Source organism: Ranitomeya variabilis, chromosome 1, assembly GCF_051348905.1.
Source record: "Ranitomeya variabilis isolate aRanVar5 chromosome 1, aRanVar5.hap1, whole genome shotgun sequence".
NCBI classification, from domain to species: Eukaryota; Metazoa; Chordata; class Amphibia; order Anura; family Dendrobatidae; genus Ranitomeya; species Ranitomeya variabilis.
This window is the reverse complement of record NC_135232.1, coordinates 1166173526-1166194534: the sequence shown is the minus strand read 5'-3', so window position 1 is coordinate 1166194534 and position 21009 is coordinate 1166173526. Positions and strand designations below refer to the sequence as shown.

The window sequence follows — 21009 nt, the reverse complement described above, 5'->3', positions numbered from 1 at the left end:
AGTCATTATAGCTGGACATTGGTGACTAGATTGTCAAAAATAAGTCCTCAAAGAATCTGTCCACAGATATATGTTCAGGGGCAGAAGCAGGTAAAGAGAAAGCCCATGACTGAGGTCCCTCCTGCAGTAAGGAAATGATTATCCCCACACGCTGACTCATCTCCAGAAGATCGGAGTCTAAGAAAACAATACCTTGCAACTTTCCTCGAACATACAGAACCTCTCCTTTTCCCCAGAGAAAGTATCTGGGAACCTGACCTTAGGTTCAGGAGAGTGCAATGAGACATCAACAGTGTTAGACTGCTTACAGACAGTCTGCAAAGATTTCACTGTGTCAGAAAGTTCCCTTTGCGGGTGGTTATGAGACGAGGCCAAGGCCCTCTGTTCCACAGACAGATCCTGCATCATTTGTCAAACTGTCCATTTGATCCGCCAAGGTACAGTACAGACCAAAAGTTTGGACACACCTTCTCATTTAAAGATTTTTGTGTATTTTCATGACTATGAAAATTGTACATTCACACTGAAGGCATCAAAACTATGAATTAACACATGTGGAATTATATACTTAACAAAAAAGTGTGAAACAACTGAAATTATGTCTTATATTCTAGGTTCTTCAAAGTAGCCACCTTTTGCTTTGATGACTGCTTTGCACACTCTTGGCATTCTCCTGATGAGCTTCAAGAGGTAGTCACCGGGAATGGTTTTCACTTCACAGGTGGGCCCTGTCAGGTTTAATAAGTGGGATTTCTTGCCTTATAAATGGGGTTGGGACCATCAGTTGTGTTGAGCAGAAGTCTGGTGGATACACAGCTGATAGTCCTACTGAATAGACTGTTATCTGCTTTTTTCTTGCCATAATACAAATTCTAAGTAAAGAAAAATGAATGATCATCATTACTTTAAGAAATGAAGGTCAGTCCGTCCCAAAAATTGGGAAAACTTTGAAAGTGTCCCCAAGTGGAGTTGCAAAAACCATCAAGCGCTACAAAGAAACTGGCTCACATGAGGACCGCCCCAGAAAAGGAAGACCAAGAGTCACCTCTGCTTCTAAGGATAAGTTTATCCGAGTCACCAGCCTCAGAAATTGCAGGATAACAGCAGCTCAGATTAGAGACCAGGTCAATGACACACAGTTCTAGCAGCAGACACATCTCTACAACAACTGTTAAGAGGAGACTTTGTGCAGCAGGCCTTCATGGTAAAATGGCTGCTAGGAAACCACTGCTAAGGACAGGCAACAAGCAGAAGAGACTTGTTTGGGCTAAATAACGCAAGGAATGGACATTAGACCAGTGGAAATCTGTGCTTTGGTCTGATGAGTCCAAATTTGAAATCTTTGGTTCCAACCACCGCGACGCAGAAAAGGTGATCGGATAGACTCTACATGCCTGGTTCCCACCGTGATGCATGGAGGAGGAGTGTTGTGAATTCTGTTCTCGAGCTCCCTCCTGTGGTTATGAATGGTACTTCGGTGAGTTCTGTTTATGGACTCCCCCTGGTGGCTGTGAGTGGAGCTGCTGGTTCTGAGATTCCTTCTCCAGCTGATCTCGTTCAGGCCTTGGCTGGCTGCTCTATTTAACTCCACTCAGATCTTTACTTGATGCCAGCTGTCAATGTCCTAGTACTGGTTCAGTTCTCTTGGATCTTTCAGATGACCCGTCTATTTCAGCAAAAGCTAAGTCCCTGCTAGCTTATTTGTTACCATTGTGTTTTTGTCCAGCTTGCTATTATGATTTAATCTTGTTAGCTGGAAGCTCTGGGATGCAGAGTGGCACCACCGCGCCGTAAGTCGGTGCGGTGGTTTCTTTTGCACACTCTGCGTGGTTTTTTGTTAGTTTTTTATGCTGACCGCAAGGATACCTTTTCTATCCTCTGTCTGTTTAGTTAGTCTGGCCTCCTATGCTGAAACCTGTTTCATTCCTGTGTTTGTGACTTCCATCTTAGCTCACAGTCATTATATGTGGGGGCTGCCTATTTCTTTGGGGAATTTCTCTGAGTCAAGGTAGGCTGTATTTTCTATCTTTAGGGGTAGTTAGCTCTTAGGCTGTGAAGAGGCGTCTAGGCAGAGTCAGGAACGCTCCACGGCTATTTCTAGTTGTTGTGATAGGATTGGGGGTTGCGGTCAGCAGAGCTCCCACTTCCCAGAGCTCGTCCTGTATTGCTAGTTTGCTCATCTGGTCATTTCTAGTGCTCCTAACCTCCAGCCAAACATAACAGTACAGCTGGCCCGCAAAGTGTTAATGCATTTCAATAGAGGGATAAGAGAAGTTCTGAGACCATTTTTTTATCTCTACAGTGTGTTTTGTATTTCTTTTCCCCTTAACCTCTGGGTGGTTCAGGACACAGGTGTAGATATGGACATTCAAGGTCTGTCCTCTTGTGTGGATCAACTCACTGCAAGGGTACAAAGCATTCAAGATTATGTAGTTCAGAACCTGATGTTAGAACCCAGAATTCCAATTCCTGATTTGTTTTCTGGGGATAGATCTAAGTTCCTGAATTTCAAAAATAATTGTAGACTGTTTTTTGCTTTGAAACCCCGCTCCTCTGGTGACCCCATTCAGCAAGTAAAAATCATTATTTCTTTGCTACGTGGCGACCCTCAAGACTGGGCATTTTCCCTTGCGCCAGGAGATCCTGCATTGCGTAATGTAGATGCGTTTTTTTCTGGCGCTTGGATTGCTTTATGATGAACCAGATTCAGTGGAACAGGCAGACAAATTTTGCTGGCTTTGTGTCAGGGTCAGGATGAAGCGGAGGTATATTGTCAGAAGTTCAGAAAGTGGTCTGTGCTTACTCAGTGGAATGAGTGTGCCCTGGCGGCAATTTTCAGAAAGGGTCTTTCTGAAGCCCTTAAGGATGTTATGGTGGGATTCCCTACGCCTGCTGGTCTGAATGAGTCTATGTCCTTGGCCATTCAGATCGATCGACGCTTACATGAGCGCAAAAATGTGCACCATTTGGCGGTGGTTTCTGAGCAGAAGCTTGAGCCTATGCAATGTGATAGGACTTTGACCAGAGCTGAACGGCAAGAATACAGACGTCAGAATGGGCTGTGTTTTTACTGTGGTGACTCCACTCATGCTATCTCTGATTGTCCTAAGCGCACTAAACGGTTCGCTAGGTCTGCCACCATTGGTACTGTACAGCCAAAATTTCTTTTGTCCGTTACTCTGATTTGCTCTTTGTCGTCCTATTCTGTTATGGCATTTGTGGATTCAGGCGCTGCCCTGAATTTGATGGACTTGGAGTTTGCCAGGCGCTGTGGTTTTTTCTTGGAGCCCTTGCAGTATCCTATTCCATTGAGAGGAATTGATGCCACACCTTTGGCCAAGAATAAGCCTCAGTACTGGACTCAATTGACCATGTGCATGGCTCCTGCACATCAGGAGGATATTCGCTTTTTGGTGTTGCATAATCTGCATGATGTGGTCGTTTTGGGTTTGCCATGGCTACAGGTCCATAATCCTGTATTGGATTGGAAATCAATGTCTGTATCCAGTTGGGGTTGTCAAGGGGTACATGGGGATGTCCCATTGTTGTCTATTTCGTCTTCCCATCCTTCTGAAGTCCCTGAGTTCTTGTCAGATTACCGGGATGTATTTGATGAGCCCAAATCCAGTGCCCTACCTCCTCATAGGGATTGAGATTGTGCTATTAATTTGATTCCTGGTAGTAAGTTTCCGAAGGGCCGACTGTTTAATTTATCTGTGCCAGAACACGCTGCAATGCGGAGTTATATAAAGGAGTCCTTGGAGAAAGGGCATATTCGCCTGTCGTCGTCACCGTTGGGAGCAGGGTTCTTTTTTGTGACCAAGAAGGATGGTTCTCTGAGACCTTGTATAGATTACCGCCTTCTTAATAAAATCACCGTCAAATTTCAGTACCCTTTGCCGCTACTGTCTGATTTGTTTGCTCGGATTAAGGGGGCTAGCTGGTTCACCAAGATAGATCTTCGAGGGGCGTATAACCTTGTGCGTATTAAACAGGGCGATGAATGGAAAACAGCATTTAATACGCCCGAGGGCCATTTTGAGTACTTGGTGATGCCATTCGGGCTTTCTAATGCTCCATCTGTGTTTCAGTCCTTTATGCATGACATCTTCTGAAAGTACCTGGATAGATTCATGATTGTATATTTGGATGATATTTTGGTCTTTTCGGACGATTGGGAGTCTCATGTGAAGCAGGTCAGAATGGTGTTCCAGGTCCTTCGTGCTCATTCCTTGTTTGTGAAGGGGTCTAAATGTCTCTTTAGAGTTCAGAAGGTTTCATTTTTGGGCTTCATTTTTTCCCCTTCTACTATCGAGATGGACCCTGTTAAAGTTCAGGCCATTTATGATTGGACTCAGCCTACTTCTGTGAAGAGCCTTCAGAAATTTCTGGGCTTTGCTAATTTTTACCGTCGCTTCATCGCTAATTTTTCTAGTGTTGTTAAACCATTGACTGATTTGACCAAGAAAGGTGCTGATGTGGTCAATTGGTCCTCTCCGGCCGTTGAGGCTTTTCAGGAGCTGAAGCGTCATTTTTCTTCTGCCCCTGTGTTGTGTCAGCCAGATGTTTCGCTCCCGTTTCAGGTCGAGGTGGATGCTTCTGAGATTGGAGCAGGGGCTGTTTTTTCTCAAAGAGGTTCTGATGGCTCTGTGATGAAACCATGTGCTTTCTTTTCTAGAAAGTTTTCGCCTGCTGAGCGCAATTATGATGTGGGTAATCGAGAGTTGTTGGCTATGAAGTGGGCGTTTGAGGAGTGGCGACATTGGCTTGAAGGAGCCAAACATCGCGTGGTGGTCTTGACGGATCACAAGAATCTGACTTATCTCGAGTCTGCTAAGCGGTTGAATCCTAGACAGGCTCGATGGTCGCTGTTTTTCTCCCGCTTCAATTTTGTGGTTTCGTACCTTCCGGGTTCTAAGAATGTGAAGGCTGATGCCCTTTCAAGGAGTTTTGTGCCTGATTCTCCGGGAGTTCCTAAGCCGGCTGGTATTCTCAAAGAGGGGGTAATTTTGTCTGCCATCTCCCCTGATTTGCGGTGGGTGCTGCAGGAGTGTCAGGCTGATAGACCTGACCGTTGCCCAGCGGAGAAGCTGTTTGTCCCTGATAGATGGACTAGTAGAGTTATCTCTGAGGTTCATTGTTCGGTGTTGGCTGGTCACCCTGGAATCTTTGGTACCAGAGATTTGGTGGCTAGATCCTTTTGGTGGCCTTCCTTGTCACGAGATGTGCGTTCTTTTGTGCAGTCCTGTGGGACTTGTGCTCGGGCTAAGCCCTGCTGTTCTCGTGCCAGTGGGTTGCTTTTGCCCTTGCCGGTCCCGAAAAGGCCCTGGACGCATATTTCCATGGATTTTATTTTGGATCTTCCTGTCTCTCAGAGGATGTCAGTTATCTGGGTGGTTTGTGATCGCTTCTCTAAGATGGTCCATTTGGTACACTTGCCTAAATTGCCTTCCTCCTCTGATTTGGTTCCATTGTTTTTCCAGCATGTGGTTCGTCTACATGGCATTCCGGAGAACATCGTGTCAGACAGAGGTTCCCAGTTTGTTTCAAGATTTTGGCGGTCCTTTTGTGCTAAGATGGGCATTGATTTGTCTTTTTCTTCAGCTTTCCATCCTCAGACAAATGGCCAAACCGAACGAACCAATCAGACTTTGGAAACATATCTGAGATTCTTTGTTTCTGCTGATCAGGACGATTGGGTGTCCTTCTTGCCTTTGGCTGAGTTCGCCCTTAATAGTCGGGCCAGCTCGGCCACTTTGGTTTCGCCTTTTTTCTGTAATTCTGGTTTCCACCCTCGTTTTTCTTCAGGGCAGGTTGAGCCTTCGGACTGTCCTGGTGTGGATTCCGTGGTGGACAGGTTGCAGCAAATTTGGACTCACGTAGTGGACAATTTGACATTGTCCCAGGAGAAGGCTCAACGTTTCGCTAACCGCTGTCACTGTGTTGGTCCCCGACTTCGTGTTGGGGATTTGGTTTGGTTGTCGTCTCGTTTTTACATAGTTACATAGTTATTAAGGTTGAAGGAAGACTGTAAGTCCATCTAGTTCAACCCATAGCCTAACCTAACATGCCCTAACATGTTGATCCAGAGGAAGGCAAAAAAAACCCATGTGGCAAAGAGTAACTCCACCATGGGGAAAAAAATTCCTTCCCGACTCCACATACGGCAATCAGACTAGTTCCCTGGATCAACGCCTTATCAAGGAATCTAGTGTATATACCCTGTAACATTATACTTTTCCAGAAAGGTATCCAGTCCCCTCTTAAATTTAATTAATGAATCACTCATTACAACATCATACGGCAGAGAGTTCCATAGTCTCACTGCTCTTACAGTAAAGAATCCGCGTCTGTTATTATGCTTAAACCTTCTTTCCTCCAGACGTAGAGGATGCCCCCTTGTCCCTGTCTTAGGTCTATGATTAAAAAGATCATCAGAAAGGTCTTTGTACTGTCCCCTCATATATTTATACATTAAAATAAGATCACCCCTTAGTCTTCGTTTTTAGCCCCAAGTGTAATAACCTATCTTGGTACTGCAGACCCCCCAGTCCTCTAATAACCTTGGTCGCTCTTCTCTGCACCCGCTCCAGTTCAGCTATGTCTTTCTTATACACCGGAGACCAGAACTGTGCACAGTATTCTAAGTGTGGTCGAACTAGTGACTTGTATAGAGGTAAAATTATGTTCTCCTCATGAGCATCTATGCCTCTTTTAATACATCCCATTATTTTATTTGCCTTTGTAGCAGCTGCCTGACACTGGCCACTGAATATGAGTTTGTCATCCACCCATATACCCAGGTCTTTGTTCCTATATACCCAGTTTTGTTCCTATGAAGGTTTCGTCTCCTAAGTTTAAGCCTCGTTTCATTGGTCCTTATAAGATTTCTAAAATTATTAATCCTGTGTCATTTCGTTTGGACCTTCCAGCTTCTTTCGCCATCCATAATGTGTTCCATAGGTCGTTGTTGCGGAGATATGTGGCTCCTATGGTTCCCTCCGTTGATCCTCCTGCCCCGGTGTTGGTTGAGGGGGAGTTGGAGTATGTGGTGGAGAAGATTTTGGATTCTCGTATTTCGAGACGGAAACTTCAGTACCTAGTCAAGTGGAAAGGTTATGGTCAGGAGGATAATTCCTGGGTAGTTGCCTCTGATGTTCATGCTACCGATCTTGTTTGTGCCTTTCATTTGGCTCGTCCGGAGCGGCCTGGAGGCTCTGGTGAGGGTTCGGTGACCCCTCCTCAAGGGGGGGGTACTGTTGTGAATTCTGTTCTCGAGCTCCCTCCTGTGGTTATGAATGGTACTTCGGTGAGTTCTGTTTATGGACTCCCCCTGGTGGCTGTGAGTGGAGCTGCTGGTTCTGAGATTCCTTCTCCAGCTGATCTCGTTCAGGCCTTGGCTGGCTGCTCTATTTAACTCCACTCAGATCTTTACTTGATGCCAGCTGTCAATGTCCTAGTACTGGTTCAGTTCTCTTGGATCTTTCAGATGACCCGTCTATTTCAGCAAAAGCTAAGTCCCTGCTAGCTTATTTGTTACCATTGTGTTTTTGTCCAGCTTGCTATTATGATTTAATCTTGTTAGCTGGAAGCTCTGGGATGCAGAGTGGCACCACCGCGCCGTGAGTCGGTGCGGTGGTTTCTTTTGCACACTCTGCATGTTTTTTGTTAGTTTTTTATGCTGACCGCAAGGATACCTTTTCTATCCTCTGTCTGTTTAGTTAGTCTGGCCTCCTATGCTGAAACCTGTTTCATTCCTGTGTTTGTGACTTCCATCTTCGCTCACAGTCATTATATGTGGGGGCTGCCTATTTCTTTGGGGAATTTCTCTGAGGCGAGGTAGGCTGCATTTTCTATCTTTAGGGGTAGTTAGCTCTTAGGCTGTGAAGAGGCGTCTAGGCAGAGTCAGGAACGCTCCACGGCTATTTCTAGTTGTTGTGATAGGATTGGGGGTTGCGGTCAGCAGAGCTCCCACTTCCCAGAGCTCGTCCTGTATTGCTAGTTTGCTCATCTGGTCATTTCTAATGCTCCTAACCACCAGCCAAACATAACAGAGGAGGTGTGATTTTGTGGGGATGCTTTGCTGCTGACACTGTTGGAGATTTATTTAAAATTGAAGGCATACTGAACCAGCATGGCTACCACAGCATCTTGCAGCGGCATGCTATGCCATCCGGGTTGCGTTTAGTTGGACCATCATTTATTTTTCAACAGGACAATGACCCCAAACACACCTCCAGGCTGTGTAAGGGCTATTTGACCAAGAAGGAGAGTGATGGGGTGCTACGCCAGATGACCTGGCCTCCACAGTCACCAGACCTGAACCCAATTGAGAAGGTTTGGGATAAGCTGGACCGCAGAGTGAAGGCAAAAGGGCCAACAAGCGCTGAGCATCTCTGGGAACTCCTTCAAGATTGTTGGAAGATCATTTCCGGTGACTACCTCTTGAAGCTCATCAAAAGAAAGCCAAGAGTGTGCAAAGCAGTCATCAAAGCAGAAGGTGGCTACTTTGAAGAACCTAGAATATAAGACATAACAAAAAGGTGTGAAACAACTGAAATTAAGTATATAATTCCACATGTGTTAATTCATAGTTTTGATGCCTTCAGTGTGAATGTACAATTTTCATAGTCATGAAAATACAGAAAAATCTTTAAATGAGAAGGTGTGTCCAAACTTTTGGTCTGTACTGTATGGGGCTTATCCATAGAAAGCAAAAGTGCAAAATGCCCTTCAAATTTATGGCTAGTGATAATGTAATGCTGCTCCAGTACAGTATAGCGTAACCTCCACCAGGAGATGCTGGTGAGGGAAGAAAGGCTGCACACACAGGGTAACACCACTGAGCAGCAGCACAAGCTCCACCAAGTGGCGATAGAGTGGTCAGACTAGCCGAGTCAGAAACAGTCTGGACAAGAATTACCAGAGGTCACAGCAATACATGTGGTCACATACAAGCCAGAAGTCAGAGACAGACGAGAGCTGATATAACCGAGATGAGAGACAGTAAAACAGGCCAGAAGACAAGTCAGGTCACATACCAAGAGGTCCAAGAACAGAGAGGGAACACTAAGACAAAGCTGGATGGCAGAAAAGGGAAGTCATGGGAACAGAATACACAGGCAGGGAACACATGGTATCAAGGGGTCAGCTGCTCTAGCCTGGAAGCATGAACTATCACGGACATAGGTCTGCAGGCACAGCAGACTGAAATAGGCACACCGAAGCCAAAACGAGGCAGAGAAGGTCAACCCCCGCATGGCAAGACCAGGGAGAGAACAACATGAAACAAACCCCTGCCTGGATCATTACATACTAACCTGTGTCACAGAAATGGCAAAGATCTTAGTGTAGGGAATCTCTCCTATGAAAAGGGTACAGAACCACAGCGCATGGTGTCTTCAAGGACTGACCAAGATTATATTTCAAAATCTGTATTCATCAGATAGGAGTTATGCCCTCATACCTCCCCTGGATGACCTCAGATTGGGGCTGGTCAATAACATGCAGCTAGGTCCCAAAAATGATGAGATCCCCAGTTTTCAGGATCTCCTACCACATGGGGGTCCCAGGCGCGAGATATCAAAGCCATATTGCCCATCATGATTTTAGCTCATTATGGATAGGAAGCATGGTATATATATTTATCCATTTGTCCAATATTAATTTGGAGCTGTTGCAGCAACCGCACAGTGATGTAAGTAAATGCGTTACATTCGCCACTTTATCATGATGACAAAAATATGTCTCCGATAACCGTTGGACCTACAACGGTCACAAAACACAAATATTCATGACTGGAATCTGGCTCCAAAAAGTCTGCTATAATTACTTACACCCAAGTGAAATGGGAATGGTTGGTGATATCAACTTCCTGTTTGCTTCCAAGCATTCCTACATGAACAGTTTCCTGGAAAGTGGATTGGTCATCGTGGACCAGTTGAATGGCCACCAAGGTCTCCTGATCAGACCCCCTTAGACTTTTATCTTTGGGGTCATCTGAAGGCAATTGTCTATGCTGTGAAGATACGAGATGTGCAGCATCTGAAACAACGGATACTGGAAGCCTGTGCTAGCATTTCTTCTGTGGTGTTGCTATCAGTGTGTCAAGAGTGGGAGAAGAGGGTTGCATTGACAATCCAACAATGGATTGTCTGACCAGACGTGTCTGACCATCTTTCAAATTCCATCTTTCAAATTACATATTTCTAATTACTGTGAATTAGACTTGAATTCCATGATGCACTTACCCATTCATCACTGTTGTACTATGATCGTCCTCATCACCACCTGTATCATCTAATCGAGTTGTTTTGTCTACCCTCAGGTATGCTCACTCTGCTTTCCTGCTTTGTCTGTCTATATTAAGTGCATAGAATCCTCACCTGGTATGCTTTGCCTAGCCATTATTTTCTATCCATATGCAGTTCATGCCTCTTGCATCTCCCTTGCATACCTGAATGGTCAATCTACCCCACTCCCTCTTTATGACCTGGCTTAACTGTGAACATGTGCTCTGGACACACACGCCCACATCCCCTTTCAGCTGCGAGTCCTTAGGTGCACATAAATTCAAAGCCATGAGTCTGACCAGACGTGTCTGACCATCTTTCAAACTGCATATTTCTAGTTACTCTGAATTAGACTAGAATTGGACTGGAATTGACTGGAAGGTAAAGGAATAGAAAACTACAATAATGTTTCGGTTTCTTTTAACATTCACCCCCATAATACTCTCTTTCTTCCTATCTCCTGTAATCTCTCCACCCAGTAAGGAACTAGTCATTTCTTCCTCCATCCTCCCCAGCCACCTCACCTCCTCCACAGAACTATTCCCTCACATACAATCCTTTTTCTCCATACACATGGCCACATCATGTCCTATCCTGCTCCCACCTTCTAACGCTCTGTCTGCTACTCCTCATTGCTGGCGACGTATCCCCTAATCCCGGCCCTCCTCAACACATCCCGACACGATCCTCTACACGATCCTCTACACGTCTTTGCAACAACAATAACCTCATACCCATTCATCCAGCCCCCACTCCCCCTACCTGGAGCACTATGGAACGAACGCTCTGTCTGCAATAAACTGTCGTTTATCTATGACCTCTTTATCACTAACAAACTCTCCTTCCTCGGCATCACTGAAACCTGGCTCACCCCCTCTGACTCAGGCTCTCCAGCCGTGCTTTCCTATGGTGGATTCCATCTGTCTCACACCCCCCGCCCCACCAGCAAACATTGTAGAGGAGTTGGCCTGCTCTTGTCCGATACCTGCTCATTTACCCCAATTCCTCTACCACCCTCCGCTATTCTTCCCTCATTTGAGGTGCACTCCGTCCGCATCTATTCCCCCTCCAACCTCCAGCTGGCTCTCATCTACCGCCCCCCAGAACTAGCCATCTCCACCTTTCTTGACCACTTTACCACGTGGCTACTTCATTTCCTCTCAGACGACATCCCCACTATCATCATGGGTGACTTCAATATTCCCATTGACACTTCCAACCCAGCTGCCTCTAAACTTTTATCGCTCACTGCCTCCTTTGGCCTCACTCAATGGTCCTCTGCAGCCACGCACAAAGATGTTCACACACTGGACCTCATCTTCACCCGCATTTGCTCCCTTACTAACTCACCCCTCCCCCGGTCTGACCACAGCCTACTGACATTCCCTTCCCTCTCCTCTCCTAGTGCGCAACCCCCACTCCACGAACTCACTCAACCTCGCAGAAATCTCAAACACCTAAATTTACACACACTCTGAGTCCCTTCTTCCTCTTAGACATAGCTTCCTTCCGTGACACAGATGCTGCTGCCACTTTTTATAACACCACAATAACAGCTACACTTGATTTGGCAGCCCCCTCACACATAGCAAAACTCGTACAATCAACAGACAGCCCTGGCTGACCATCCTGACCAAAGAACTGAGACGGGCTTCCAGGGTCGCTGAGCGGAGATGGAAGACATCTCATTCTGCTGAGCACTTAATCGCATACAAGCAGACCCTTGCTAGCTTCAAGTCCACTCTGAATGCTGCAAAACAAACCTACTTCTCATCTCTCATATCCTCCCTGACTCACAACCCTAAACAGCTCTTCAACACTTTCAATTCTCTACTCCGTCCCCCAGGACCTCCTCCCTCTCCTCTCATTTCTGCTGAAGACTTTGCCTCTTTCTTTAAGCAGAAGATTGATAACATCAGACAAAGCTTTGGCCCGCAGCCCCCAATGCCCCTCCTCTTGACTGCTCAGCCCTGTTCTTCCAAAGCCAGGTTCTCCACCATGACAGGCGATCAGCTCTCCACCCTTCTGTCAAGATCACATTTCACCATTTGGACGCTTGACCCACTCCCATCCCACCTTATCCCTAATCTTGCCAAAGTCTTCATCCCAACCCTAAGGGAATGTGTCCACGTTCAGGATTGCATCAGGATTTGGTCAGGATTTTACGCAGGTAAAATCTGCACCTGAGGTCACTGGCAGGTCACCTGCACTTTTCATGCGTTGTTTGAGCATTGTAAGGCATGCTGCGTTCTGAAAAGACACGCCGCATGTCCGTTTACGCTGGTCTGCCGCATGCGTCTTTTAACGCCTAGTGGAGATCGGATTTCATGAAATCTCCTTCACTATGCTGTAACATCTGGACGCTGCGTGTTTGACGCTGTGGCTCTACGCAGCGTCAAACACGCAGCGTTTCCTGAACGTGGAAACATACCATAACACAACTCTTCAACCTCTCACTTATAAAATCCCACCTATCCTCAAAAAACCCTCCCTCGACCCATCCTCTGTGTCAAGCTGTTGCCCGATATCCCTTCTCCCTTATGCCTCAAAACTACTGGAACAGCATGTCCATCTTGAACTGTCCACCCACCTCTCCTCCTGCTCCCTCTTTGACCGGTTACAATCTGGCTTCCGACCACATCACTCAACTGAAACTGCCCTAACTAAAGTGACCAACGACCTACTAATCGCCAAGAGCAAGCAATACTACTCTGTCCTCCTCCTGGACCTGTCTTCTGCATTTGACACTGTGGACCATTCCCTCCTGTTACAGATTCTCTCATCTCTTGGCATCACAGACATGGCCCTATCCTGGATCTCATCATATCTAACAGACCGGACATTCAGTGTCTCCCTCTCCCACACCACCTCCTCATCTCGCCCCCTGTCTGTCGGTGTTCCCCAAGGCTCAGTTCTAGGACCCCTACTCTTCTCCATCTACACCTTCGGCCTGGGACAGCTCGTAGAATCCTACAGTTTACAGTATCATCTCTACGTTGATGACACGCAGATCTACCTTTCTGGACCTGACCTCACATCCTTACTGACCAAAATCCCACAATGTCTGTCTGCTATTTCATCTTACTTTTCTGCTCGCTTTCTAAAAAACTGAACACGGACAAAACAGAATTCATTATCTTTCCCCACCTCACTCTACCCCTCCACCCGACCTATCCATCAATGACAATGGCTGCTCATTTTACCCAGTCCCGCACGCTCGGTGCCTCAGGGTGATCCTTGACTCTGCCCTCTCTTTCACGCCACATATCCAAGCCCTTGCCTCCTCCTGCCGATTCCAACTCAAAAAACATTTCCCGAATCCGTGCATTCCTTGACCATGAAACCACAAAAACACTAGTGCATGCCCTTATCATCTCCAGCTTCGACTACTGCAACCTCCTACTCTCTGGACTCCCCTCTAGCACTCTGGCACCACTCCAATCCATCCTAAACTCTGCTGCCCGACTAATCCACCTGTCTCCTCATTATTCCCCAGCCTCTCCTCTGTGCCAGGCCCTTCATTGGCTTCCTATTGCCCGGAGGCTACAGTTCAAAACACTAGCAATGACATACAAAGCCATCCACAACCTGTCTCCTCCATACATCTGTAACATGGTCTCCTGGTACCTACCTACATGCAACCTTCCATCCTCTCATGATCTTCTCTACTCCCCTCTTATCTCTTCCTCCCACAAACGCATACAAGATTTCTCCCGTGCTTCCCCCATACTCTGGAACTCTCTACCACAACATAGACACTCACCTACCACGGAAACCTTCAAAAGGAACCTGAAGACCCATCATCCATCAAGCCTACAACCTGCAGCGATCCTCAGTCTACTGAACCGCCGCATGACCAACTCTACTCTCTCCTAGTGTATCCTCACCCATCCCCTGTAGACTGTGAGCCCTCGCGGGCAGGGTCCTCTCTCCTCATGTACTTGTGTGTGCCTTGTTTTACTCATGTTTATTGTACTTGTCTAAATTTGCCCTGTTCACATGCAAAGTGCCATGGAATAAATGGCGCTATAAAAATGAATAATAATAATAATAATAATAATAATAAGCAGTACTTTGAACACATTTTATAAGTGGTTATAAACTTGTAAATAATTCATGAAAGAATAAAGTTAAGTTGAAACCAAGCACACCATTATTTTTCTTGTGAATTCTCAATAAGTTTGATGCATCACATGACCCTATTCCCATTGGAAAAAATAAATTTGAATCCAAAATGTCTGACTTCAAAATGGCCACCATAGTAACCACCCATCTTGAAAAGTTTTCCCCCTCCCATATACTAATGTGCCACAAACAGGAAGTTGATATCACCAACCATTCCCATTTTTTTTAGGTGTATCCATATAAATGACCCACCCTGTAGTTGCATAAGAAGTGCAAGCTTTTATTTCCTTCTAATCAAAATGTAGCCCTCAATCACAGTCAATCTGCGCCAACTTCCTGCATCCTACTCCAGCATAACAATTTGCACCAGAACCAGACCACTGTCAGAATTAGTTCCACCACCATTCCCCACTTCAGCACACTCCAATGCCAACATACTGTATGCCACAACGGTATTTACTCCAGGTCAGAATTTCCCTGTGTCACTATAATGTAAAAAATGCCATGTTCAGAGTAATTTTTCAGAGGGTGCCATGGTTCCAGACACACGCTGTTGGCTCTCTGACCTCCCTCTCCTCTCTGCCTGCCAGCACAGGCTGAAATTCTAAGCCACTCTTTTCCCTCTCCCTCAGGAATGTCTTTGTTTGCAACTGTGAAACCGAACGTAAAGAGTAGCAGTGCATGGCAATTCCTTTGTGTAGCTACAATGGTCCTTTAAGACAAAATATATCCAAACCGGATATTCACAGAAATAGGCTGTTCATATTTCCATAAACCGCAGGGACAGGGCTCCTAACTGGTGGGTGTGGGGAGCCCAGCGCTTAGCCGAAAGAGAGAAATGCATTACTGCTTAACTGGGGCTCCTAGCCAAGATGTGTTTCCACTTAAATTAACCTTCAGGACTTGCTGAGCAAAGTGATAATTTTGTCTTTCTGCTACGAAGTTCATACGCCAAAATATGTGTAAAAATGGCTCTTCATAATGTTAAGAAATGGGAGTATTTAGCCTCTGAGTGAAGTCGCCACAGGGGGAGTGCCTTGGTTTTGGGCACGGTGATAAATGAGTGAGACATCAGTCTTCACTAGTCTTTTGTCCCGGGACTAGCTGAGAGTCGCATCTGTCATGCACTGGGATATATTATTATTATTCTTTTTTATAGCGCCATTTATTCCATGGCGCTTTACATGTGAAATACGGGGCAAATCTAGACAAATACATTAAACATGAGCAAAAACAAGGCACACGGGTACATAAGGAGGGAGGACCCTGCCCGCGAGGGCTCACAGTCTGCAGGGGATGGGTGATGATTAGTGTTGAGCGATACCGTCCGATACTTGAAAGTATCGGTATCGGAAAGTATCGGCCGATACCGGCAAAGTATCGGATCCAATCCGATACCGATACCCGATACCAATACAAGTCAATGGGACTCAGGTATCGGACGGTATTCCTGATGGTTCCCAGGGTCTGAAGGAGAGGAAACTCTCCTTCAGGCCCTGGGAACCATATTAATGTGTAAAAGAAAGAATTAAAATAAAAAATATCGCTATACTCACCTGTCCGACGCAGCCGGGACCTCAGCGAGGGAACCGGCAGCGTTGTTTGTTTAAAATTCGCGCTTTTACTTGGTTACGTGAGGTCCCGGCTTGTGATTGGTCAGGGCGGCCATGTTGCCGGGACGCGGACCAATCACAGCAAGCCGTGACGAAATTACGTCACGGCTTGCTGTGATTGGTCCGAGTCCCGGCAACATGGCCGCCATTAACCAATCACAAGCCGTGACGTCACGGGAGGCTGGACATGCGCGTATTTTGAAAAGCGCGCGTGTCCAGCCTCCAGTGACGTCCCGGCTTATGATTGGTCACGGCGCCATGTTGCCGGGACGCGGACCAATCACAGCAAGCCGTGACGAAATTACGTCACGGCTTGCTGTGATTGGTCCGCGTCCCGGCAACATGGCCGCCATTAACCAATCACAAGCCGTGACGTCACGGGAGGCTGGACACGTGCGCTTTTCAAAATACGCGCATGTCCAGCCTCCCGTGACGTCCCGGCTTGTGATTGGTTAATGGCGGCCATGTTGCCGGGACGTCACTGGAGGCTGGACACGCGCGCTTTTCAAAATACGCGCATGTCCAGCCTCCCGTGACGTCCCGGCTTGTGATTGGTTAATGGCGGCCATGTTGCCGGGACGTCACTGGAGGCTGGACACGCGCGCTTTTCAAAATACGCGCATGTCCAGCCTCCCGTGACGTCACGGCTTGTGATTGGTTAATGGCGGCCATGTTGCCGGGACGTCACTGGAGGCTGGACACGCGCGCTTTTCAAAATACGCGCATGTCCAGCCTCCCGTGACGTCACGGCTTGTGATTGGTTAATGGCGGCCATGTTGCCGGGACTCGGACCAATCACAGCAAGCCGTGACGTAATTTCGTCACGGCTTGCTGTGATTGGTCCGCGTCCCGGCAACATGGCCGCCCTGACCAATCACAAGCCGGGACCTCACGTAACCAAGTAAAAGCGCGAAATTTAAACAAACAACGCTGCCGGTTCCCTCGCTGAGGTCCCGGCTGCGTCGGACAGGTGAGTATAGCGATATTTTTTATTTTAATTCTCTTTTTTACACATTATTACATTAATGTTGTTGCGATACCCGATACCCGATATCACAAAAATATCGGATCTCGGTATCGGAAATTCCGATACAGCAAGTATCGGCCGATACCCGATACTTGCAGTATCGGAATGCTCAACACTAGTGATGATACACTAGGAGAGGGCAGAGCTGGTTGTGCGGCGGTTCAGTTGGTTCAGGATCACTGCAGGCTGTAGGCTTGTCGGAAGAGGTGAGTCTTCAGGTTCTTTTTGAAAGTTTCTATGGTAGGCGAGAGTCTAATGTGCTGGGGTAGAGAGTTCCAGAGTATGGGGGAAGCACGGGAGAAGTCTTGGATGCGGTTGTGGGAAGAAGAGATGAGAGGGGAGTAGAGAAGGAGGTCTTGAGAGGATCGGAGGTTGCGTGTTGGTAGGTACCGGGAGATCATGTCACCGATGTATGGAGGAGATAGGTTGTGGATGGCTTTGTAGGTCATTGTGAGGGTTTGTGAGAAAATCAACTTACGGTTCTTTCATATCATGGCTTCCCCCGAGCCGCATAGTCAGCCATGATATGAAAGAACCGTAAGTTGATTTTCTTCTGTTAATCTCGTTATTTGTAATTGTTTGTACATACGATATTTGTCTACTTTTATAAGATCTTTCTATACTTTTGTAAACACTCCCTACCTTTTTGGAGTAAAATATATAAAATTACTAGCTGTGTTTCTCCTTGCTCTATAACGTACGGTCACGTCATCTGAAGTGAATTACGCTACTAATTTGGGTTGGCTCCGGACCCGTTATTAATTAAGTAATCAGAGTTTGCCCTGCACGTTTTGGAAACCTGGTAGCGACGGACAGCGTTGATAATTATTGTTCCCGCCTGAGTGGGAGTAGTTATATAACCCTCACTGCAGTGTGCCCATTAGCCAGTACAAAGTAAGGCAGCCTTTCTGGCGACTAATTACCCTAGGTGCGGTACCCTGCCTGACTTGAGGGTAAGGGGGCGCCAGAGTGCTGCAAGTTCCAAACCAGAACTGGGAAGGGGGATATAGATAAATCCCCTTCAGAATAGAACTAGGAGCAACCAAACAACCCCGTTCTTGACATATTAGCGTGAGCGGTGGGGATGATAAAGATATCCTCCCCGTGAGTCGTGACTCCCTGCAACACCAAGCTCCATTTTAGCTATTCACTCCAGCCCAGCCCTGTAGTTCCACCTGGTCCAGACATCTACTCCATAGTGACACACCAACCCACTGCAAAGCATCCTACTCCAGCACTGCACAAGACCTTATCCACCTCAGCCTAGGATTATGAATTATGGGATGAATAAGAGTCTTCTCCCCTGGTCCAATGTGAAGGGTCAATATATGGAAGTAAAGACAGATGGTGGTTAGAGGACTGGGGAGATGATTGCATGCATGTGGATATATCTATTGTTCATGAGCAGATATATTTGGCATGGCTTTAGACTTTTGTGTCTACTTCTCAGAATTCATTCTCATTGTCTTCTTCTCTCACAATGAAAGGTCGTGAGCCCCTGGAGTCATTCGGACATCGGCCTAGTTCTAAAAAGAGACGCAAATCTCGAACTGCTTTCACCAATCACCAAATCTACGAGCTGGAGAAACGTTTCATCTACCAGAAATACTTATCCCCTACTGACCGTGACCACATCGCCCTGCAGCTGGGACTCAACAATGCCCAAGTCATCACCTGGTTCCAGAACCGAAGAGCCAAGCTGAAGAGGGATCTGGAGGAGATGAAGGCCGATGTGGAGTCTTTGAAGAAACTTCCACCACATGCACTGGAGAAGCTGGTGTCCATGCCTGATGACAGGCCAGAGGAGGAGGAGGAGGACACAGGTCCGTGCTACCCAACATCACAAGGATTGTTCTTCCAGTCATCACAATGTTCCTCCATGGAGCACGCCATCGATGAATTCTCAGATGAAGAGATTGAGGTAGACGACTAAAAAAAACTGGAGAAGATGGAGAAAGAGGAGCTAGTATGCTAAAGACTGCACATGAAGAAGAAAGGAAAGGGAGGGTGGATGACAGACAGGATGGGAAAAGTAGGAAGGAGGGCAAGGATGGACGGGAAAAGAGCCATGAAGAAGAAAAGAATGGAACGAAAGAGCATGTATACAGAGAAGTCACTTCAGTGATGGCCCTGCTGTGCAGGAAACTGCAGTCACCACAATATGTCATTGGTATACACATAGTATACACCAATGACATATTACAGCCTGGGAAAAATGGGACTGTGCAGTGTGTACCTATACAGGAGGAATACTGTGCAGTGTATATACACAGGACAGGAGGAGTGGTACTGTGCAGTGTATATACACAGGACAGGAGGAGTGGTACTGTGCGGTGTATATACACAGGACAGGAGGAGTGGTACTGTGCAGTGTATATATACAGGGCAGGAGGAGTGGTACTGTGCGGTGTATATATATACAGGACAGGAGGAGTGGTACTGTGCAGTGTATATATACAGGACAGGAGGAGTGGTACTGTGCGGTGTATATACACAGGACAGGAGGAGTGGTACTGTGCAGTGTATATATACAGGAGGAATACTGTGCAGTGTATATACACAGGACAGGAGGAGCGGTACTGTGCAGTGTATATACACAGGACAGGAGGAGTGGTACTGTGCAGTGTATATATACAGGGCAGGAGGAGTGGTACTGTGCGGTGTATATATATACAGGACAGGAGGAGTGGTACTGTGCAGTGTATATATATACAGGACAGGAGGAGTGGTACTGTGCAGTGTATATATACAGGACAGGAGGAGTGGTACTGTGCAGTGTATATATACAGGACAGGAGGAGTGGTACTGTGCAGTGTATATATACAGGACAGGAGGAATACTGTGCAGTGTATATATAGAGGAGGAATACTGTGCAGTGTATATATACAGGGGGAGTGGTACTCTGCAGTGTATATATACAGGATAGGAGAAGTGGTACTGTGCAGTATATATATACAGGACAGGAGGAGTGGTACTCTGCAGTGTATATACACAGGACAGGAGGAGTGGTACTGTGCAGTGTATATATATACAGGACAGGAGGAATACTGTGCAGTGTATATATAGAGGAGGAATACTGTGCAGTGTATATATACAGGGGGAGTGGTACTCTGCAGTGTATATATACAGGATAGGAGAAGTGGTACTATGCAGTGTATATATACAGGACAGGAGGAGTGGTACTCTGCAGTGTATATACACAGGACAGGAGGAGTGGTACTGTGCAGTGTATATATATACAGGACAGGAGGAGCGGTACTGTGCAGTGTATATACAGGACAGGAGGAGTGGTACTGTGCAGTGTATATATACAGGGCAGGAGGAGTGGTACTGTGCGGTGTATATATATACAGGACAGGAGGAGTGGTACTGTGCAGTGTATATATACAGGACAGGAGGAGTGGTACTGTGCGGTGTATATATACAGGACAGGAGGAGTGGTACTGTGCAGTGTATATATACAGGACAGCAGGAGTGGTACTGTGCAGTGTATATATACAGGACAGGAGGAGTGGTACTGTGCGGTGTATATACACAGGACAGGAGGAGTGGTACTGTGCAGTGTATATATATACAGGACAGGAGGAGTGGTACTGTGCAGTGTATATATACAGGACAGGAGGAGTGGTACTGTGCAGTGTATATATACAGGAGGAGTGGTACTGTGCAGTGTATATACAGGAGGAGTGGTACTGTGCAGTGTATATGGAGCGCCCCCACACCGCTGCAGGGGCCTAGGGGTACCCGGAGCCGGGCCTCTGAGTCTCAGTCCTGGGGTTGTCACGGTGGCTAGACCCGGTCCGTGGCCCTGTCTGTCAGTGGGGGACGTCCGGTAGAATAAGTGATGTTGTAACGGTGGTGTAGTTGTGGGGTGCAGGTCGCGGTAAATAATGAGGACACCAGTTTGCAGTCTCTTTACCTCTTTACTGAAGATGTGGGAGACCTCAGTCCA

The 21009-nt window shown here is 46.7% G+C and overlaps 1 protein-coding gene across 1 annotated transcript in view; it reads left to right on the top strand.

Moving 5' to 3' along the window:
• LBX2 (ladybird homeobox 2) overlaps positions 1-18990 on the top strand; it is a 91272-nt gene extending 72282 nt beyond the window's left edge. The window contains exon 2 of the mRNA XM_077281239.1: positions 18545-18990. Within this exon, the coding sequence (XP_077137354.1) occupies positions 18545-18990 (446 nt within the window). The remainder of the gene's footprint in view (positions 1-18544) is intronic.
• The last annotated feature ends 2019 nt before the right edge of the window (positions 18991-21009 follow it).